Here is a 23403-nt window from a genome sequence, read left to right on the forward strand (position 1 = left end):
AAGTCTAATCCTTTTGAATGCATTATGGCTGTGTGTGGTGGAGAGAAGTAAGGGAGAGGAAGAGAATGGAATGAGGTAAGGGATACAAATTTGTATCCACAAGGATATGGAAGTTGAGCTTTATTTAGTTCTCAACACTACCCTGTTAATAATGAATAACGACCCATTGCTATTCACTGAATAGCTCATTTCCGAACAGTGATCCTCCTTTCCCAGTGATTTTTTTTTTTTTTTTTTTTTTTGGCTTAGACCTGGATCAGTATCCGATAAGTTTGCTAAACTCTTCCATTAGTTACAATAATCTCTGTGGATTCCTTTGGCTATTTCAGGTAGGTAATTACATCACCTGCCTGAAAATAGTCTTTACATTGCCTCAGACTAAGAGAAATAAACTGTAAGTGGACATCTCAAAAGTAATATCGCTTTTACAGCATTCTGAAACAACAAAGTAACATACTCCGATTTGTGAGTAAGAAAAATGAACTAACCTGCGTGGCTTAGGGCATCCAAGAAGCCCTGGAACCAGCCTTCCTCCTGGAGCTCCAACAGGAACTTGAGAAAAAGTGTGGCAGCCTCCATCGGGCCCTTGTTGTTTTTCTCAGCCTGAATACACTGCACCTCATCTACAAACAGAAGCAAGAATGACTCATTAAACTGCAGAACCACTAATCATTGGAAGAAAATCCAGAAAAGGATTGCTAGACCTACCTGAATATGGATAGGGATTGTAACAAGTCTCAGCATAGGAAGGAACTTCAGGAAAGCAACAAATTCTCTGCCCAGACTCACTAAGCCCATTCTTCACCAACCCACCCTTCCCATCCTCTCTGGAAGCTTCTCTTAATTTGATGTGGAAGTCTGAGAACACACTCTAGAAAAGGAGTTTCTTCAAGATGTGTGAAGAAAAGTCTCCTCACAACAAGGAGGAAGTCATGGAAGCACTGGCTTAGGTGGAAGAACAAAAGCTTCCTCTGACATCTTGATTGGTTTTTGTTCAAAAGCCTGAAATAACAGCTGGATTAAAAAAGTGTGAGGGCAGGACCACTCCATGGCCTCAGTAACAATTATGGTGGACTCAGCAATCAGTTAGAAATAGATAGGGATATTTTCATGGCCCTTTTTGGCAGAAAACTACCAACCTACTGGTGATCATTCTGACTTTGTACACTAACTTCATGCCTAGGGAGTAATGACTAAACCAGTACTTTAGCACAGCCTGATAGTTGGTAATTTTCCATCTTTTTTTCCATTGTTAATGGAATGCAAATTCCAAGGGGGTAAGCAAGTTATCTGGCTAGTGAACCACTACACTGGCAGAGATTAGAAGAGGACCTGGCACATAATAGACACTGAACAAAGGTATGCTGAATGAATGAAGCAAAAGAGGAAAGAATGTCTTACAACCTAGGTCTACTTAAAGGGATCTCTGCCCAGGTCTCTGTCCTGGCAACAATCAAATTAACCCATTTAAAGTATAAAATTCAATGGTTTTTACAATTGTGACTCCATTACTATCTAAGTTTAGTATATTTCCATTACTGTAAAAAGAAATTCTGTACCCATTAGCAGTCACTCCCCATTCTGCCTCCCCCCAGCTCCAGGTAGGCAATCACTAATCAAATTGGGTCTCTATGGATCTGCCTCTTCTGGACATTTCATAATAATAGAATCATACAATATGTGGTCTTTGTGACTGGCTCCTTTATCACTTTGCACAATGTCTTCAAAGTGCATCCATGTTGTAGCATGATTTATTCATTTTTATCGCCAAATAGTATTCTACTGTATGGATACATTACATTTTACTTATCTGCTCATGAGTTAATGGGCATTTGGATTGTGCCCACATTTTGGCTATTATAAATATAAATGCTATGAACATCCATGTAATGTTTTGTGTAGATCTATATATTCATTTCTCAAGTGTACACCTAGGTATAAGATTGCTAGATCATATGGTAACTCCATTTTTTTTTTAACACTGTAAGGAATTGTCAAGCCATTTTCCAAAAGAGCTGCATCATTTTACACTCCCCCCAACAATCTAGGAGGATTCTAACTTCTATATCCTTGCCAATAATTCTTACTGTCTTATCCATTTTAGCCACCTACATTAGTGTTCTGTAGTTGCAGTGACAAATTGCCACAGACCAGGTGGTTAAAACAATAGAAATTTATTCTCCCACAGTTCTGGAAACTGCATCTGAAATCAAGGTGTCGGCAGGGTCACGCTTCTTCTGAAAGCTCAAGGGGAGAACACATTCCTTGCCCCTTCCCAGTTCTGGTAGGTGCTGGCATTCCCTAGCTTGTGACTGCACTCCCTCCAATCTGCCTGTCTCCATATTGCCTTCTCCTGTTTCTTTGGCCTGTGACCACATCACTCCAATCTGCCTGTCTTCACATGGCTGTCTTTTTATAGGGACACCTTACACTGACTTAAGGGCCCACCCAACTCCAGGATGACCTCAGAAGTAATTATTTTAATACTTCTGTAAAGACACTTTCTCTGAATAAATCATTCTTTTTTTTTTTTGAGACAGAGTCTCGCTCTGTCACCTGGGCTAGAGTGCGGTGATGTCAGCCTAGCTCACAGCAACCTCAAACTCCTGGGCTCAAGTGATTCTCCTGCCTCAGCCAACCGAATAGCTGGGACTATAGGCGTGCACCGCCACACCCAGCTAATTTTTCTATTTTTAGTAGAGACAGGGTTCTCACTCTTGCCCAGGCTGGTCTCGAACTCCTGAGCTCAAGCAATCCTCCCCCCTCGGCCTTCCAGAGTGCTAGGATTACAAGCGTGAGCCACCACACCCAGCCAATACATCACATTCTAAGGTACTGGGGATTAGGACTTCAACATAGCCTTTTGGGGGGACAAAATTCAACCCATAATAACAGCCCATCTTGTCACCTATCCTAGCTTCCCTGGGCCCAGAACCCTACCCTATTCCTTTGAGTCAGTTCATTCTGTTCTAAACTCAGTCTTATAGCTACACCTTTGCTCCCAGGCCTGCTGCTTGGTCTTCCCCTTGATGTGCTACCAGCCATTACTGATACTACACGTGGAGGTCAAGCTTTACCCGATTACCCGAGCCACAGCTGAGGACTTCCCAGATAAACTGCCTTGCTGAGCAGTTTACTGGTGTTTTTTTTTTGGAGACAGGGTCTCACTCTGTTACCCATGCTAGAGTACAGTGGCACAACGATAGCTCACTGCAACCTCAAACTCTTGGACACAAGCCCCCTGAGTACTTGAGATTTTGAGATTACAGGCACATACCACCACACCCAGATAGTTTCTTTATTTTTTGTAGAGACAGGGTCTTACTATGTTGCTCAGGCTGGTCTTGAACTCCTGGCCTCAAGCAATCCTCCCGCCTCAGCCTCCCAAAGTGATAGGTTTACAGGCATGAATCACCCATAGAAAACGCTCCCATGGGTGGCCCCAAAGGTCTATGATGCCAAAATCAAGGGAAAGTTCTTTTTATGGTCCCTCTCAACTTCTGCCTCTCCACACTGCCACCACTCTAATATTCTCTGGATTCTTGTAACACTGGTTTATCTCACACCACAGACCTTTGTACATAAGGAGCCCTCTACCTGCAATTTCTTGTCTTCTTCCAGCTAATTCTCTCTCCTACTTTAGACCTCAGTTCAAATGCCAAATACCTGGGAAGCTTTGCTTGTGCCCTTTGGACCAGGTACCCTTCCCAAGTATGTGCTCCCACAGCACCCTACGGCCTCCCATCAGAGCACTGCTGCGCTTTTTTACTGCCCTTCACATACGAGCTCTAATTGCTAATTAGGGCAGGACCATTTCTATTGTGCTCACCAGTGATTCTTCAGCTCCCAACGTAATGCTCCCTATTAGATAACAGGTGCTTAGTAAATTATCTCCAACACTAATATAATACCTAACACATGAGTTGCTTCTTTTATTCAATCAAAGTTTATCAATATATAAGTACATGGAAAAATGAGATTCACACCAGTTCGTTAGTGTTACATCCAAGTATTAATATTTCTAAAAGATATGTCCTGTGTCTATTCTGGTCATTAGGATGCTATTATAGTACTTTCCTCTGGACACAACTAGAAAGTGAAGGTGCACTTTTGTTGGTGGTGTTCTTTCACTCTTCACTCCACAACTTTTGGTTTGGTTTTGCAGAGCAATTAGCACCAATTACCTGACTGTTTTAATGCAATTTCCAAAAACTGCCGTAACATCAAGAAAGACATTTAGGCTCTTGGAGACTGAAAAGGAACTGCTGGACCCCCTCTCTCATCCTGCCCCCTTGTAAGTGCCACCTCCCTTCCTCCTCTTTTCCAGAAGCCTCTGCTCCTCTCCAGTACAAGCAAGTCAGTACAATTCACATATGTTCCTTATCCACATCACCCGTCTCAAAAGCCTGGTGGAAACACCTGTACTAAAGCCTAAAGCTATTTGGTCTTGGGAATGTCTTGCTTCTCTCAAACTTCTGGTTATTTTGAAGTGCCAGTAAGACCTGGCAGAGAAAGCATTAACTTCCTTTGAGCTCCGACAGCATTTTGTACGAGGTATTGTAATCATTTGCATACATCTGTCCTTGCCTGCCCCCTCCCAAAACCTTGGGCTGTAAAGTATATTAAGGAAAGATCTGTATGGTATTCTCAATCTCTGATGCCAGTACAAAGCCAAGCACAAGGCAGACTTACGTATTAGTGGAAATAAAACAGTTTTTTCCCTCCAGCTTTGAACCTAACTGGAAGTGCACCCCTAAACAAGTCACTTCACTTCGCTGGAACTCAGTTTCCCCACCTAGACCTCCACGGGCTCCTTAAAAGTCTGGCAATCTCTAGTCTAAAATGCTGTGGGGATCTTGCCACAAACCGGGGGTTCCTAGCAGGTAACCTTTATTGAGTCAAAGGGAAAAACAAGTCCTCGATTGTTTGCTCGCCCCAACGGGGGGAAAACACTCACCGTCCCTGAACCAGGGGGCCATGTAGCCCAGGATGTGGGTAGGGTCCAGCGTCTTCCTGACATAGTCCCTGAAGGCGTACAGATTGCGCCGCTGCTCGGTGGTCATGCTGGCCTCGGCTGCTCGCTGGACCTGCGCCCCGCTCCTTTAGAAGCCCGGCTGGCGGCGGAGGGCGTGGCGAGCCGGGAAACCACTCGGGATGAGAGGCGGGGCTGCAGGGGAACTTCAGCTGCTAGAGCGAAAATCGAAACCGCAACTAGCTGCGGCTGGGCGCGGGCGGGGACGCTGGGGCTGCGGCGCTGCAGGTTACCGGCTCCCTCAGTTTCGTTTCCCGCCACGTGGAGCCCGCTGACCCAGAAGGACCGAAGAGGACTCCTGGGAATTGCTTTTATTTTTATCTTTTCATCTATTTTTTGCTTTGCTTTTTTAGCGGTAAAGTGTAGATACAGTAAAATGCAGACAGTTATGTGCAATTCGATGCGTTTTGAAAAATGTATACTGGTGTACTTTCCCCACCGCAGAAGAGAGCTCTAGCAGGTACACACATTGGTTAGCCCTTTTTTTTTTTTTTTTTTTTTTTGTAATTTTCATCTTGGTCGGTGTGAAATGGTATATTATTGTGGTTTTAATGTGCCATATAATCATTGGTGTTGGGCACATTTGCATGTGCTTATTGGCCATTCCTGTATCTTCTTTTGTGAAGCAGCTACTCTGATCTTTTGCCTGATTTTAGAGGTTTTTTTTATTTTTATTTATATATATATATATGCGCGCGCGCGCGCACACACACACACACACACACACACACAGAGCCTCACTCTGTTGCCTGGGCTAGAGTGCCATGGCGTCAGCCTAGCTCACGGCAACCTCAAACTCCTGGGCTCAAGCGATCCTCTTGCCTCAGCCTCCCTAGTATCCGAGACTACAGGCCTGCGCCATCACCCCCCCCCCCCCCCCCGCGCCGCTATTTTTTTTTTCTATTTTTAGTTGTCTTGCTAATTTCTTTCTATCTTTAGTAGAGAGGGGTCCTTGCTTTTGCTGAGGCTGGTCTTGAACTCCTGAGCTCAAGCGATGCTTGATCCTCCCACCTTGGCCTCCCAGAGTGCTAGGATTACAGGGGTGAGCCACCATGCCCGGCCCTGATTTTGGAGTTTTTTGTTGTTGTTGTTGTTGTTGTTTTTACAGGAATTATTTATTCTACATACAGAATTGTTAAATATATGTATTTGAAATATCTTCCCCAATCTGTGGCTTACCATCTCATTTTCTTAACAGTGTCTTTTGATGAGAAGTTTATATTAGGGAAATCTAATTTATCAGTTTTTTTCTTCTATTTATTGCTTTGTGTGCCCCTCTTTAATAAATCTTTGCCTACCTAAAGGTAATGAAAATATTCTGTGTTTTCCTTAGAGTGTTTATATTTTTAGTATTTACTTTAAGGTCTATGACTATCTCTAATTTTGTTGTGCTGTGAAATAGGGGTCCAGGTTCACTTTTTCCCCATACTTCTAATTGTTCCAGAACCACTTGTTGAAAACTTTTCCTTTCACCATTGACTAGCCTTGGGACCTCTGGGGGGAAAAAATAAATTGTGTGTAGTACTTTTGACTCTTATCATTTCTATTTTTCTGTTACTTGTGACAATACCACTCTCGGTTCCTTTAGATTTCAACTAATTTTTGGAAATCAGGTAATATTTAGTCCTCCAAATTTGTTCTTTACTATAATGAATGTATTGGCTATTCCAGCTTCTTTGCATTTCCATATGAAAGAAGAATCAACTTGTCAATTCCCCTCCCCCAAAAAACCTATTGGAATTGCATTGAACCTACAGAAGAACTTGGGGAGAAATGACATCTTGAGTGTTCTAATCCATGAAAGTGGTATGTCTTTCCATTTACTTAGATCTTTAATTTCTCTCAGAAATATTTTATAGGTTTTTGTTTTTTTAATTTTAGAGACAAGGTCTATGTTGCCAAGGCTGGAATGCAGTGGCTATTCACAGGTGCAGTTATAATGCACTAGTTTTGAACCCCTGGGCTCAAGCTACCCTCCCATCTCAGCCTCCCAAATGACTGAACTGCAGGCATGTGCCATGCACCTGGCTATTCTTTAACTATTTTATGTTCTTTGATGCTACTGTAAAGGAATTTTTTAAAATTCCATTTTCAAATTGTTCGTTGCTACCATATAGAAATGCAAGTGATTTTTGTCAACCTTGTATCATGCAACATTGCTAAATTCATTTATTCTAGTAATTGTTCTGTAAATTCCTTAAAATTTCCTAGGTAAATAATCATGTCAATTGGGAATACAGTTTTACTTTTACTTCCTCTCCAATCTTTATGCTTTTTATTATATTTTGTTTTCTTATCGCACCTCCTAGAGCCTCCAATAGAAAGATGAATAAAAGTGGTGAGAGTTGACACCCTTACCTTATTACCAATCTCAGTGGGAAAATGATCAGTGTGTCACTTTAATTATGATGTTAGCTGTATGGCTTTTTTTTAGATGCTCTTTATCAGATTGATGAAGTTCTCTTTTATTACTGGTTTGTTGAGAGTTTTTATCACACATGGGTGTTGAATTGTTCAATTTCCTGCATCTATTGAAGTGATAGTATCTTCTTTTTTTTTTTCTTTTTCCTGGCCAATACAGATTTTGGTAAAAGGTGATTGTATATTCTGCACCAAATTTCACTGATTAAGTTTTGAATGTTAACCCAATCCTAACATTCCTGGGAATGTGATTCCCTTAAGTAGTAAATGCGGTGAAGAGAAATAAAGCAGGTTAAGGGAATAAGAAGTAAAGGGGACTGCTTATATTAGGTGAGTTCAGCAGGGAAGACCTAAATGAATCAGGAAGCAGGTCTTTTGAGTGAAGGGCATTGTACTCACATGGAACAGAAGGTGCAAGGGCCCAAATGCAGAAATAAATTGGTCCTGCAAAAGGAAAATAAGCAGGGTTGCTAGAGTGGAGTGGGCTGGGGAAAAAGAGAGAGATGGCCAAGGCAGTTCACATAAGACCCCATAGACCACAATGACTTTGGTTTTAATCTTCAATATGATGGGAAACTGCCACAGGATTTTGAGAGGGCATAACATGATATGACTCCTGTTTTTAAAGGATCACTGTGGTAATTGGAGGAAAACAAGCTGCAGGTGGGGGACAAGGGTGGAAAGAGTGACTAGATAAGAGGCATAGCACTAGTCCAACTGGAAGTGGTGAATTGGCAGGATATATGATCCTAAAACCCCACTCAGTTTGCTGATGAGTTAGATGTATGATATGTGAGACAGGAACCAAGAAGAGCTCCAGTTTGTTTAGCCTGAGCAGCTCTGGGAGGGGTGGTGCCATCTCTTAACATGGGAACACTGGAGGAGAGGCAGACTTGGGAGGAGGAAATCAAGAACATGTATGCTTGCTGATGAGAATGATCCACGGGCAGTGCTTCTCAAACATTAATATGCATGTGAATCACCCACAGGTCTTGTGTTAGTGCAGATCCTAATCCAGGAAGGTCTCAGACCCTATGTTTCTAACAAGCTCCCAGGTGAGGCTGATGCTGCTGGTCAGCAGATCTCACTAAGTAGGAGGACACTAAAAATCAAGAGATAAGGGAAAAAGAGGATAACTAAAAAATAAAAATTCCTATTAAAGAGAGAGGAAGTGAAATCCAGAGCACATATGGAGGGATTAGCCTTAGAACAGTTCTCAAATTGGTCTGCGGCATCAGAACCACCTGGAAACTTGTTAGAAAAGCAAATTCTTGGCATCCCAGATCTTCTGAATCAGAAACCCTCGGGGTGGAGCCCAACAATCTGTATTTCAACAAACCTCTCAGATGATTTTGGTGCATGCTAGAGTTTGAGAACCAGAGACCAGAGAGTAATGGGACTTCATTCACCATGTGGAGAAGAGATGGATACTGTGGTAAATTATGAACATTATAATTCTTTTCCCAATACTTACACCTTTTACAATGTAACTTTGCAACTCCTCCCACAACAGTGGAGTCTGATTTCCCTGCCCTTGAATCTGGGCTAGACTAAGGACTTTGCTATCAGCAATAGAATATAGCAGTGAGGGTGTCTCAATTCTGAGCCTTCTTATCTCTCGCATCTCTGAAAATACCAAGAAAAGCAGCTCAGGCTAATGCGCTGGAAGATGAGAAACAACATAAAGAGTGCAGCAATCCCAGCTGAGGCCATCTTAGAGCAGCAGACCCACTAGTTGACTGAAGACACATGACAGTGACAGTCAAGACCAACGAAGCAGACAGTGTCTCTAATAACTAATATGACAGAGGTATTCTGTGTGGTAAGCAGGCAGGATTTCTGTTTGTCTGAGCCTGGTGCTGCAGAATTGCCCAATCAGTCTCTATACTTGTAAATGGGTGGTACAAAGAAGAGGGGGAGAGTTGAGGAGGTAAAGGTATAAAAGACCCATTATATCAAATACAGTGAGCAAGAATACTAGAGAAACTTGCCCATTACTGTTGTATATCATATGAAGGTGAGGCTGGTTGACTGTGTTTTTACAGTGACAATTTCCTTCAGGAACACTTAGCAAGATGCATGTAGGCATAACTTAAAAGTTGGGTTCATCCAGATTGAGGTCATACCAGGTAAAGCGTTAGCAAACTACAGCTTGCACACCACATCTGGTGCATGACTTTTCTGCAGGCCACAAGCTAAAAAATTAACATTTAAAAAGTGTTGTAGAAAAAAAAACAAAGAATATGTAACACAGACTGCACACAGCCCACAAAGTCTAAAATATTTACTTTCTGGTCCTTTAGCCTTAGGGAAAGTTTGCCAACACCTAAACTAGGTAAATGAGAAAGAAGGGCAAAAGAGTTGCAAGGTGTTGCAAAAAGAGTGATTTAAACATTGTCCAGGAAATCATAGCTGGACATGAAGGGAAGTGAAGAAGGGTGATCGACAGAGTGAGGTCAAAAGATTTTACTTCCTAGTTCCATGTTCTAAAAATCGTATTAGATATCCCTGCAGGCAGCCTAACCTGCTCAACCCAGAGCAAGTTCCTAATATAATGATTACATGAAGGAATAGTGAGCAAGCATGAAAGGCTCAGTTACATTTCCTGATGTTAAAAAAAAAAAAGAAATGCCTTGGACAATGAATTCAGATGAACAAGTTAAAATATACATTAGGCTAAAAGTTTATATAGATAGTGGAGCTTCTTGAAAGCAGAAAGCTAGTCTAAGCCGATTTCTAAAATATCCAGGACCTATTTATTGATTCATCCAGTGTTTTAAGCACCTCTATGTGAAACAGTGAAAGGATATAGCAGTTCACCTACATACGTATAGTTGTCACAGAACTTTCAGACTGGTGGGAGATAAGGCATTTAGTAATCAATTACCAATGTCACAAATGCTCTGGAGTCTGGGGTTGTTCAAAGAGCAAGTAATTAAGGAGAACTAATGGGGTGGCAGGTGACAGCACACTTTTAACAGAAACCTAGTTTACCCAAGATGGAGCTCAGTTTCCAGCAGAAGAAAAATGCCACGTATGATGGTTCTGATGTAGTAGGGAGTAGCACCTCAATATTCCTTCCAGGAATGAGGTGAGAGAAATGCTCAAGATGGACCAGAGCCTCATTAGGCAGACTTGTAAACCAATTCACATTATTCAATTTTTTGTTTGTCTGCTTTTAATACCCTCAGAAAAATGGGAAGCTACTGAAGGATTTTAAGTAGGGGAATGAAATGAAAACATATTTTTAAAGGATCTTTTGAATGCTGCATCAAGAATGGATGAGGGTAAAGGAGTGGGATGCAGGCAGACCCATTATGGTAGTACAAGTGAGAGGTCCTGGCTGCCTAGACTGGATGGAATAAACACAATAGAAATACTAGAAAAATATTTAATGACCAGTATTTGGTTGCATAAGGGGACTGAAAAACAAGAATTGGAAATTTTGGGCCTGGACATCCAAGAGGGTGATGGTACCATGTATTGTGTTTTCATTAAATGTTTAACAGAAAACACAATGTGAGGCTGGGCACGGTGGCTCACGCCTGTAATCCTAGCACTCTGAGAGGCCGAGGGAGGATCACTCAAGATCAGGAGTTCGAGACCAGCCTGAGCAAGAGCGAGACCCTCGTCTCTACTAAAAATAGAAAGAAATTAGCTGGACAACTAAAAATATATATAGAAAAAATTAGCCAGGCATGGTGGCGCATGCCTGTAGTCCCAGCTACTCGGGAGGCTGAGGCAGAAGGATTGCTTAAGCCCAGGAGTTTGAGGTTGCTGTGAGCCAGGCTGACATCACACTGTAGCCATGGCAACAGAGCAAGACTCGTCTCAAAAAAAAAAAAAAACTTGATGTGAAATACACAATGTGGAATAAAACAGCATTCTTTAGTTTTTAATACTTAAGAAAAATACTGTAATCACAAAGTAATTTCATATGTTCAATGTGTATTTCTTGATCAATCTATATAGCCTTCCCACAATTTCTCAATGTCTGAGCTTACTAAAAATTGCCAACATCAATTTTAGATTCTTATTTTAAAACAATTTTCTACTGGCCTTAGGATAAACAAATTCTAAACATGGCATACAAAGCTTGTTCCCACACCCTGTCCTTTGGCTAACCCTGCCTTCTTTTTGTTCTTGAAATACACTAGGCTCCCCTTCTGCCTTTGGATCTCTGCATATATTTTCCTTTGCTAACAGCAACTCTACCCCTAGTTAACGTCCACTTGTTTTCCAGATTCCAATTCAACTGTTACTTCCACTGGAGATTAGGCCCCCATTATATACTCTTATAAGGGAATTATAGTTTCTCTTCAGAGAACTTATTTGTAATACTATATTTATACAGATATTATCTGTTTTAAGTAGTCTGTAAGCCCCATGACAACAGAGAGCATATCTGCTTTGCTCTATCACTAAAACCTAGTGCAGAACCTGCCACTGAATGAATGAATGTGGTAGCAAGGCAAACTGAAGGCTGAATTTAGATTTAACTCAAACTCTGCTGTTCACTAGCAATTCTACATCAGCCTAGATGTAATTTTATCATCTCTAAAACAAAATGAAACAAACACAGCCTCACTTAGTATAAAAGATCTACCAATGTAAATGAAGTATGGCAAGGGTATTTTGTTTTTAGTAAACTAAATGCTACTTGATAGCATTTTGCTTAAGACAGAAGCAAATAAGATACTCCTCAAAATCAGATTAAATAACTAAAATAATCATGAAAACTGTTAATTATCTGTAAATGCAGATGATCTGAAATTTAGTATTTATAACAAAATTATACCCTTAGCTACTTTCAAGATTCTGGCTCTACTAAAAATCTTTTTTTTTTTTTTTAAAGCAATGCTGCATAGGAAAATTTCTGATTCTTAAAGTGTTACTGTTTTATTTTGTCTTTTGTTGAATACACATTTGTTTTACTGGCAGTCCAGATAAACAAGTATATAAAGGAAATAGTAAATTTTTCTTTTGGCGGAAGTCAAGATAAACTGTGCAGATTAAAATGCCTCAATTTAACCTGAAGAAATGGTTTTGAATCATACAAATTTCTAAGAGAAAAATAAAGACTGTCCAAAGGGATTCTCCTAGCTTAAAACACATTTCCAGAATAACTCTCAAAAAAAAAATTCAAAAATACTCATTACCTTAAAAATATGTCAATACCATATGGCTTTATGAAATAACTTCTAAAATTTATATTTTTTTTATTTAAAAAGGATCCCAAGTTTTAAATAAACTGCTAGCAATATCATTTTCTTCACTTAAAAGTGCATATCTCTGAGGGTGGGACATACATACTTTTTGAACAAATAATGATTTTTACAAAGTAACACACACACACACAAAAAAATCACTTAAAGGGGAAAAGAGTTTTCACCAAAAGTCATCTTTAAATAGACTGAAGTAGAAGACACTGTTCCTTTTTTTCCTTTGTATACCAACAGAATTCTCAACGAGTTGCTTTGGCAGTTTTAAGACATCAGTCTCTACCAAGAGACACTGACATTAATGATGTCCGTGGAGATGGCAATTGCCTTGATGGCTCAGTTTGAATAGAGACATTACTGGCCTGGTTCTCCAAATCAGAGGCAAAGGTGCTCTCTTTTCTTACATCAAGAGTTTGTTCAACTGAAGCTGCTGGGGGTGGAATATTATCTACAGTTTTGTTGGCATTATTCAAGTTGTTAGTAAGTGTGGTAACATCACACTCTTTGTCCAGGACACCAAATTCATCTTCTATTGTAACTACATCTTTAGTTTCAAATGGTTCTAAGGAAGGAGCCAAAAACTCATTTTGTAGAGGGTCTTGAGGCCCGTTATTGTCACATTCTGCATCTTCTTTTACTTCGGAATCCTTATCACTATCACTGTCGATGGTAATTACAACTGGAGAACGTGAAGTATTGTCTCCATGGTGTTTCTTATGCTTCTTCTTGTGTTTCTTCTTTTTCTTTTTATGATGTTTGGTTGTATCAGTAGCTTTTCCTTCATAAACTATTTCTACACTCAGGCTCCGGGCCCTTTTTCTCCTCTTGTGTTTTGTCTCTCTATCTGAGGATCGGCTGTCTGAAAAGCTGTCACTCTCATTTTTGTAGTTTCCATCGAACTTTGAGGAAGATTTTTGGTAATGACCATCCTTTAGTTTAGAAGCAAATTCATGAGATGGTTGAGCCACTTCATCAGTACCCTCCAAATGCCGTGTTTTGTATTTTCGTTTCCCTCCAGGTTTTTCATTTCTTACCCGCTCAGGCCCTGTAGATGCAGTCCTCGATCTGTTACTAGACAGGCTCCGTGATCTATGCCTTTCATAGTAGTAATATTTCCTTTCGCTATGATTGGTTTTTTTCCTAGCATTTGTTCTTTCAGAAAAGGACTGAATTCTAAATTCTGGACTTGAAGATTGTCTGGAATAATGAGCTCTGGACAGAGTCCTTCTCCTGTAGGATGATTCGTATCCATCCCTGTCCTTGTTTCTACTATAATAAGTATACTCCCACTTGTATCTGCTTCCATAATTATTTCTTAAGTAATAATGATCTCTATTTCTGCTCCGTGATCTTCTTTTACCATGATCACTACTACGAGACCTTGATCTGCTTGTGCTCTCACTACTTAGAGATAGAGTTTGGCTTCTTCTTGACCAGCTGCTATCTCTGGTTCTTGATCTCTTTTTGCCTCTTCTCCCTCTAGGTCTACTTTCCCTGCTTCTGGATCTTTTGCTTTTCATTCTTTTCTTACCATGATGCTTTCTATGATTCTTATCATACCTACTTCTACTCTGGGAACGTGAATCTGAACTTCTTGATCTTCCCCTCTTCCTGTGTCTATAGTTGTATGGAGAATATACCCTGTCTCCTCTCAAAGATGAGCTCAGGTCTCTGGGAGATGACAATGATGTAGATCGTTTCTCTTCCTTCTTGGATTTGATTCTTGTACCAGAATCACAATGACCTTTATTTATTTGCTCATCTTTTCCAAGGACAGAGCGTGGAGATGAACATCTACTAACATCACTATCACCAGAACTGTAAGACTGGTCTTGTTCTTGTGTCTTCACTGTCTCCATTTTCTCATAAGTACCTAACTCCTCAGAATCAGAGGACAGTTCAACAAGTTCTGGGGTCCTCTCAGCTAGTGGTTTAACAAACCCAACAATTACACAATTATCTGAAGAAGAATCACTGTCATTATTTAAGTCCTCATTGGTTTGTACTCCTTGTATCTGAGACGTGGTTCCCCCTGTGACCAGTTCTTCATCTGAACTGTCAGAAGTATTTAAAAGGGAAGACATAGCAACGTGTACCTGCTCTGAGCTTGAGTAAGATGGTCCCGGTGTTTCATCATCCCATGGTGCCTGACTAACAGTGGCTACATTAATATCCAGCTCTTGGGTCTCAGCCTCATCTGGAGATATTGTTATGACTGAAGAATCAGAATGGCTGCCTTCTTCATATGAAGGAGCAGGGCAATCATAATTGGCGTGTTGGTCAAAGGCTGCCATGTTAAAAGGAGATCGAGCAAAACTGATAAACTCATGTATAAAATGTTCAGTTCGATTAAGTAAAAATGGTCTTAAATCAGATACAAATGCCTGGCTCTCCAAATCATAGCGAGTAACATTACTCATGATGATGTGCTGAACGATATTCACTAAAGATCCATGAGCTCCAAAAAGAACTGTAAGTTCACGTTTTAACCAGGGGACTAATCTGTGAAGACAAGCTGGATTTCTACGGAAGAATTCAGCTGAAATATCCCTATAGCGGCCACCATCTTCAATATTTCTAACTCGAGCACCAGCACGATATAGAGTTCGTCTAAAATTAATAATATCTTGTTCTTGAATTTTCCGCAAAGATCTTTCATCTGCAGTAGTTGGCCTCCTTACTGCAATCTGTCTCATAAACTGAGGAATTTCAACATCTCTAGATCTTGTTGAAATGCCTAACCCTTCAAATAGAACTCCGCTATCTGGTGGAGTTGTGGTTCTTCTATTCATGGTACTACTAGGTGAATAAACAGAAGCATTTCGTTCCCTTGTCATAGTTGTACGGTAGCGAAATCGTGGAAGATCAGGGGTGGCAAAAGAACCATTATAGGAAGGCCTTAGGACATACTCCTTGAAGTCATCTTCTGCCCTCACAGAATGGAAAATAGAATCAAAGGGCTGTTTACATAGTGGACATTCAGCTTTGTTTTTTGACCACTCCTGTACACAGCGAAAACAGAATTTATGTAAGCAGCGATCTAAGTAAGACACATTATCAAATCTATCCAAGCATATAGGACACTTAGAATCAGGAGATGCATCAGCTGGTACCGTCTGTTGTAATTTGCTAGTGCCAGCTTTAGGTGAAAAGTTGTCCATTTTAAATTCCTTAGTGGCTGATGCCATTATCTGTAAAAGGGAAAGAAATACATTAGTAACCTGATAAAAGAGGAATGACTAAATCATCTGAACAAAAATGCAAATAAAGACCTAGAAACATACTTTGGTGAAAATACTTGAGCAGTTCGTTACTTTTGTAATATAAAGGGGCAGTGTAGCATACTAATGTAGTACTTAAACCACAAGCTCTAAAGTCAGACTTCCTGTGATTAAACTGTAGTTCTACTACTGTAGCTGTGGACCAGTACTATCTCTGTGCTATAATTTGATCTGTAGGTTAATGATAATTGAACCTGCCTTACAGGGTTTATGAAGATGTAAAAGCCCTTAGAAAAAGTGCCTGGTATATGGTAAGTGCTCAAGTATTACATAACATTCTACTAGTCTTCTTAACTTAAATTTAACTTAATTGAGAAATATGTGACATATACAAAAAAGTATAAAGAAAACAAAGTACCCATGTATCTACCATTCAAATTTAACAACTAAAATTTTCTTATAGTTATTCCAGACTTCCCCTACTATAGAAGGGGAAGATAACTCTCTAAAAATCAAAAACACCATAGTCCTCAGTTGTTGTTTCTATGTGTAGTTTTATACCTTTCAAACACACATGCCCCTAACAATATAAACCACTGATTTATGTGATAATATTGTATATGTACTTTTCTAAAAGAGCTTCAGTGAGATATAATTTACATCTCAGAAAGTTCACCTGTTTAAACCAATTATACAGTGAAAGATTTTCTCTAAAAAAAGGATCTTTTAGTGAAAATTAAATAATAAATGTAAAAGCACTCAAGGACAGTACCTGGCTCATAGTAACTGTTCAGTAAATTTTAGCTGCTATACCACATTATCATTACTATTATTATTACTACACTAGTATATCCAGTTAATCACCGATTCCCTTCAGCATTCCTAAGAAGCCTTCCTTAACTTTTTTATTTAATCCAACATTCAAGCCACAAAGTATCTTGAAATCCTGTTTTTGGTCCCCTTCCCTATTATCTTTTCCCTCAAGAATCAACTAGGATGTTAAAGAGTAGTTCTGTTTTCTTCATCAGTTTACACTGGCTCACAACTTACAAAATGAATTTGCCACAGCTGAAATCTGGTATGCATTGTATTTTGGCCTAGTCTTATAAAACCCCTCTTCAGCTGCATTCTATACTAATTGCTTTGTATACATTAAATATTAGTCTCTTCCTTATGTTCCCCTGGACCTATTAGTTATCTTTCTCCACCTCTATCATAGAAGTTCCACCACTAGTCAACTGATGTCAAGTTAGTCAAATAATAGAATTGTAATTTTCTAAATAGACTCATTGGCCTTAAACTGTAAGTAAAACCAATAAACAAAATCCACCAAAAAAACCTCTATGATTGCGAAATACAAGTATACCATGATAGGTTTCAAATTAAACTTGTTTATTAGGGCATGTTGGCTTTCTCAGAACTATAACTTAATAGAGAATCAATTAATGCTGAACAAATGTTTCTTCAGGGGTCCAAATATTTCTAGTCTTCTATTTTCTGGACTTGAATTGCAAAAATCACCACTGTCCAAAAATATTTAACAGGTTTAGAAAAATAGAATTATAAATACATAATACTGCTTTTTTGTTAAGATACTTAAACTCTGAAACTTAGTACTGTATAAATCTCTCAGATTTCCCCTTCTAAGGTTTTTTTTTTTTATCCACTCACTCAGGGGAAAAACAAAAACATAAAAATAAAAACCTTTAGGATCAGAGACACACTAGTGTGCATGTGTTAAAATGATGCAGGGAAGAGTAGGGAGGGAACTGAAAGGGTTATCAGGAGACCTGTACTAAAGAACAGGTTTCACCTAAAACCAGCTCTGGAAACCACAGAAATCCATATTAACTCTAGACTTTAGTTTTCCTCTCTATATAATGAAAAAAATTATTAGACTTGGAAAAAAGACTGAATTCCAAGTTAATATTTCTTATCTTCGTTTCTTTGGAATGTAGAATTTGTGTTTATATGAGCATTTCCAGTTCATATAAAAATAACCCAGAATAAATTATTAAAGGAAATTATTAGGCAGTATGAAGTTCAAAAAAATAAAATTTCAATGAAGTATTATTTTTTAAAATATGAAACCTTAGTTCTTCCTTGTCTAGTTTTATAAGCCTGTTAATCACTTTGACAGCATCAGGCTAAAGAATGATGGGAAACATCCTCCATAAGCAGTACATAGAGTTCTCATATTTCTATACAGGAATCTTTAGCTACAAAGAATAGTATTCATCAAACAATGGCAACACATGGATATCACCAAATAAAGGAATACCTCTTCAAAATCATCACTAAATACTAAAATTGTGTGTCAAAATACAAATGAAGTAAAATAACATATGACCTAGGCCGGGCGTGGTGGCTCACGCCTGTAATCCTAGCAACTCTGGGAGGCCGAGGCGGGTGGATCACTCGAGGTCAGGAGTTCGAGACCAGCCTGAGCAAGAGCGAGACCCCGTCTCTACTAAAAATAGAAAGAAATTATATGGACAACTAAAAACATATATAGAAAAAATTAGCCGGGCATGGTGGCGCATGCCTGTAGTCCCAGCTACTCGGGAGGCTGAGGCAGTAGGATCGCTTAAGCCCAGGAGTTTGAGGTTGCTGTGAGCTAGGCTGATGCCACGGCACTCACTCTAGCCCGGGCAACAGAGCAAGACTCTGACTCAAAAAAAAAAAAAAAACAAAAAAAAACAAAACATATGACCTAGCAATTCCACACCTAGGTATCTACCCAAAAGAAATGTAAATATATCTACACGAAAACTTGTATATAAATATTCACATGCAACATTAGTCAAAATAGCTCAAAAGTAGAAATTAAAACATCCATCAACTGATGAATGGGTTAATAAAATATGGTTTATCCATAGTACTGATCCATGCTACAACATGGATGAACCTTTTTATTATGCTAAATGGAAAAAAATCAGTCACAAAAGACCACATATTGTGTGATACCATTTATGTGAAATATCCAGAAAAGGCAAATCTATGGGGATTGAAAGTAGAGTGGTGGTTGCTAGGGGCAGTAGTGAGGTTTCTTTCTGGGATGATGAAAATGTTTTACAATTACATTATGGTGACGGTTGCACAACTCTGTAAATATACCAAAAACCATTGAATTATATATTTTAAACAGATGAACTTTATGAATAGAATGTAAATTGTATCTTAACAAAGCTATTTAAAAATACAAATCAAGACATAAAAACTGGGATGGATAAAAGACAGACTGGCAGATTTGCAAGAGAGGTTCTGGATTTAGGTAGCAAAAGTGGACCTGATGGTAAACACAGTGCTTCAGGTTCCAGAAGAAGTCTATGTAAAGGTTTCTCTACCCTAGCACCCCAGGAATTAGGACTATAAATTAATTCTCCCATAGAGGAGATGATTAATCTGTTCTTCTGATCCTACTTTCTAAACTGCCTCCCAAATCTTAAAAGTTTATCATATCTTTAGAATAAACTGATTAAGTCCAACCTTCCCTTTCCCAAATTTTCAAATCTGCTGGTTTTAAGGATAAGAATCCTTCAAGTCACAATTTGAGGGAATTTCAGACAATCAAGAAGCACACATATCTAGGAAAAATTGATGGGGGAGATAAAGATGAGGCTGGAATCAAAAGGTCACAGATTGGACATTTGAAAAACTGCACAATGATATAAACAAAGCAGGACTGCTCTATGAAATTATATTTTTTATGAAGTCAGGCTTCCTATGAAAGTCATCTTCTATGGCATTCACCGCACATAAAATTTAATCATCTGATTACATTTAGGGAAGTGTTGCTAATCCTAATGCACAGCCAAGGTCTAATGCACATCACTTACTAGTTGTGCGACCTGGAGGAAGTTTTTTCTCAGAATCTCAAATTTTTCTTAATTCTAAAATGGGGTAAGGTGGTTGTGTAAAGGGATATATTCCATGTAAATCCTCAGCACTGTCCTTGATGCACTGTAAGAACAACACTGTTCTCTTACATTATAGTGAAAATAAAGTTAATTTTGGTAGTTCATTACCCCTAACTGATTTATAAAGGCCCAAAGAATAGTGTATAACTACTAAATAATTATCATACCTAGTTATTATACTTAATATATCTAAGCAAAGTGGCTAAAAAGTCACAAGTGTATGAACTAGAAAGACACCACCAAGTATTAATCTAGGCCCTACCTCTTGTCATCTTGAAGAAATCACTGTACCTTTCTGAAGTTTAATCAACAATTCCAAGAGAGGATACAAAAGTTATAGGATAACTTTGATATCCTATCAAATTTAATTCCAATTCCAGCAATAAAAGAATTGCTTGGGAACCATTCGCCTTTGAAGCCACTCGTTCCAGAAAAAGATGATTATTTTCGGCTGGCTATATAACTATGAATTTCACGGACTAAAAAAAATAAAACCACCTCACCATTATTGGCATAAATTTGGGATAGCTGTTTCTTAATTCATCTTAAATCTTGAAAATTCAATATCAAAAAATCTATTTCATTTTCATTTTAAATTACTATATGCCTCAGCTCAGCACTGCCCCCTTCCGGTCTTCAAATCAGTAGCCCATGTGGAAAGCTGCGTTAATTGGATGGATGAAAAAGTCACAGGCAGCCAAGCCACAGTGTGTGACACAGCCCAGACAACTTCAGCAATCAGGCTGATAGTCGCTGCTTCCTTTGGTTGAGAACTGCCACCGGCCAGAATCAAAGATAAGCACCATGTGCATTACATAACCACAACAAACTAAAATACTGTTACTCCCATTTTACAGAAAGGTTCAGGGGCTTAGGAGACCTAGCCAAGGTCACATACCCTGTCACTGGCGACGCCGCGATTCAGACCCAGAGGTTTTTTGTTTGTTTTTCCCAGAGACCAAGCTCTGTCCGGTACACAGCTAGGCTCGCGCCCCTCCGGCGCGCTTCTTGGAAATGAAACCCTCACCCGCCCACCGGCACAAATCCACAGGTGTGCCTCAGGAGACATCCGCCGGGACAGGGACAGGGCCCAGCCGGCCGAGGTCGGGACCACCCCTCAGGCCGAGACCGCAGCCCCATCGCCCCCGGGCCTCGATCCAGGCGGGAGGGCCGGCCCGCTCTGCCCTTCCGACCCCAGTGCCCCATTGTTCCGGATCTCACTCACCTCAGGAGACGCCGGCGCAGGCCCTGCTGGAGCGCTCGCAGCAAGCTCCTGACGGCCCAAAAAGCCGGGACGGTGGCGGCAGGATCCGCGAAGGCGTACCCGGCGACTTCTCCGCCTACCCTCAGAAGCGGGAGTAGGCGGGGGTGCTTCACCCTCCTCGCGAGACAGCGAAGACCCCAGCGGCTGCTTCGACCCCTGTGACGTAAAGCGCGCATCACCAATGGCAGCTCGGGGGCGTGGCAGAGCGAAATCCACCCCACCCCCCACCTCCCGGTGCGTCAAAACACAACACCCAACTTCGTAACGCATGCGCCATAAACAGGCGCCACCACTGGGGGCGGGGCCCAGCGCGCTCCGGCAGAGACCAGTCCCTTCCCCCACCACTCCTTACCCGGAATGAGGGTAACGTGACCCTCAGGGCAGAAATCACTACCATCACCGTTTTATTAATCGCCGGGGGTTACATAGACACTAGCTTAATGTTCGCTCCTAAGTTACCCGGAAAACACAGTAATTAGCTCATTTAAACCTCACCAAACTCTAAAAGTTACTAAAATTATCTCTAGTGTATAGACAACGTATCTGTTACACGGAGTCTCACCTTCGGTTGCATGGCTGGAAGCAACAGAGGGATTCGAAAGGGATCCAAAACCAGAGCCCAAGCAGAATCCTACAAAGTCTTCAGAGAGAGAGAGAGATCCACTCCATTCTGGGGAGAAAGAGGATGATCTAATAGAACATATTTGGGTCTGGACTTACCCACACATATATGGTTTTTCTGTTTTTCCCCTTCCTTCTCCCCGAAATAAAGATTAAAACCCTCAAATAAAACATGAAATGTATAGAGAAAGAACGTCAGCCTAAAACCGCCCGTTGCCAGACTCTACCACTCAGGCCTCAAATGTGAGCGCACCAAACATTCTAGAACTGAACTTGGTGCGCTCCCGTACCAACTGCCATACTTTGGGCTCACTATTTCACACTTGCTGCCGCTCTAAGCACAGCATCGATTGGTACATTATGGCGGGTAACCTGTGCCACGTATTTCTTCTTCAAAGCATCATTTACACCAACAAGCTATTGGGTTCTCAAAAACTATAGATTTCTTGAAGAATGACTTAATTAACAAGAATTCCCACAATCATCTGTCACTGTTATAAAAAATGGCGGTATTCCTGTTTATGCCAAAGATGAACATACAAACGTCTAGCTATGTTATCTAGCTAACGATAATTCCTCAACCGTTAGACGCCGGTATAAGATTTAAAACGTGGATTATTTTTCAAGCTGTTATATATTTCAAACTTTTAAATGCACACACACACATAATCCTGCATTAATATTGCACTGCAACTAGAAAGAAAGTCAGTGGAGCAGGCACGCCTTTCTCTCTAGGCGGCAAAAGAAAAAAAAACAATTTTTAACGTATTTTCTCCTTTACTTCATCCTCTCCCTCAAAGGCGGGCTAGGCCCCCAAACACGTGACCCTGCCCCCAACTCCGGGCGGAAGAGGACGGCCACACCGCTGAGACATACTCCCAGAAGCGAGTGGGCGGGCTTGCGCGTCCGGCTGAAAAATGGCTACGGCCGCCCGGTAGCCACCGCCTGGGAGGTTACTCTAGGGCCCGCAGCTCCCTCCCGTTTCTCTGGACCGCTGCCGCCTCCTCCTTACCATGAAGCCAGTGAGTCGCCGCACCCTGGACTGGATTTATTCAGTGGTAGGTCCCAGGTTTAGCGGGGCTCCGGTGTCGACTGCCTGGTCCCGCAGGCGGAAAGGCCCTGTTTCTTCAGCGCCCAGAGACACTAAAATCCATTCCTGAATTAAGCATTTCACCCTTCCACCTCGACTCCGCCTCTTCCTGGAGGATACGATCTTCCGCTTCTTACGTAAGGGCTGCTGGGTGTATCCGCCTCTGGAACCTCATTTATTCGAATTGTCACTATAAATCCCAGTTTAACAATGGTACGCGGTAACCTGACAGGGACGAGCGGAAGTACCAGGCGCATTACAGTAATTTTTTTGCTTTTACTTCCTTTTTAGCGTTTTGTGTTTTTTTTTTTTTTTCAGTTGCTGCTCTCGATCGTCTTACTCTCTTGGGGTTACGTCATCTATGCATCAACAGTCGCTGCAAGACGACTGCTAAGGAAAGAATACCCAAACAAAATCTTCGGAATGAATGAAAATTTGTAACCATGGATTAAATTTTCTTTAAATACAGTTCATTTTCTCATGCTTATCTAACAAATACGTAATTTATAAATAAAATTCATAATACAAAGTTCCCAGATTTATTTCTGCAGTCTTTTATAATAAGCAGTAAAATGAAAGGTTTTCAAATACTTACAGATTTTAATCTTTTAC

At 40.4% G+C, this 23403-nt stretch overlaps 3 protein-coding genes across 6 annotated transcripts in view; 1 reads left to right on the forward strand and 2 right to left on the reverse strand.

Moving 5' to 3' along the window:
- RIGI (RNA sensor RIG-I) overlaps nt 1–5114 on the reverse strand; it is a 47843-nt gene extending 42729 nt beyond the window's left edge. For both annotated transcript variants that reach the window (XM_069476509.1, XM_069476508.1), the window contains exons 1-2: nt 4958–5114; nt 489–623 (exon numbers count right to left, since the gene is read on the reverse strand). In XM_069476509.1, the coding sequence (XP_069332610.1) occupies nt 489–623; nt 4958–5063 (241 nt within the window). In that variant the 5' untranslated portion in view covers nt 5064–5114. The remainder of the gene's footprint in view (nt 1–488; nt 624–4957) is intronic.
- Nucleotides 5115–12073: 6959 nt separating this feature from the next.
- Nucleotides 12074–22864, reverse strand: TOPORS (TOP1 binding arginine/serine rich protein, E3 ubiquitin ligase). Of its 3 annotated transcripts, XM_069474327.1 has the most exons (4): nt 22714–22848; nt 21643–21750; nt 21042–21236; nt 12677–15866 (listed from the first exon to the last, which is right to left on the reverse strand). In XM_069474327.1, the coding sequence occupies exons 2-4, from the start codon at nt 21652–21654 to the stop codon at nt 12948–12950; spliced, it is 3126 nt and encodes a 1041-aa protein (XP_069330428.1). In that variant the 5' UTR covers nt 21655–21750; nt 22714–22848; the 3' UTR covers nt 12677–12947. The 3 variants fall into 3 exon arrangements, with proteins under 3 accessions (XP_069330429.1, XP_069330430.1, XP_069330428.1); XM_069474328.1 differs by lacking the exon at nt 21643–21750 and having other exon boundaries at nt 12074–15866; nt 22714–22864; XM_069474329.1 differs by lacking the exons at nt 21042–21236; nt 21643–21750 and having other exon boundaries at nt 12074–15866; nt 22714–22864.
- On the forward strand, nt 22639–23243 carry SMIM27 (small integral membrane protein 27). Its single transcript, XM_069474330.1, has 2 exons — nt 22639–22759; nt 23110–23243. Exons 1-2 carry the CDS (start codon nt 22715–22717, stop codon nt 23230–23232), a joined length of 168 nt encoding a protein of 55 aa, XP_069330431.1. The 5' UTR covers nt 22639–22714; the 3' UTR covers nt 23233–23243.
- The last annotated feature ends 160 nt before the right edge of the window (nt 23244–23403 follow it).

This window comes from Eulemur rufifrons, chromosome 7, assembly GCF_041146395.1.
Source record: "Eulemur rufifrons isolate Redbay chromosome 7, OSU_ERuf_1, whole genome shotgun sequence".
Lineage (NCBI taxonomy): Eukaryota > Metazoa > Chordata > Mammalia > Primates > Lemuridae > Eulemur > Eulemur rufifrons.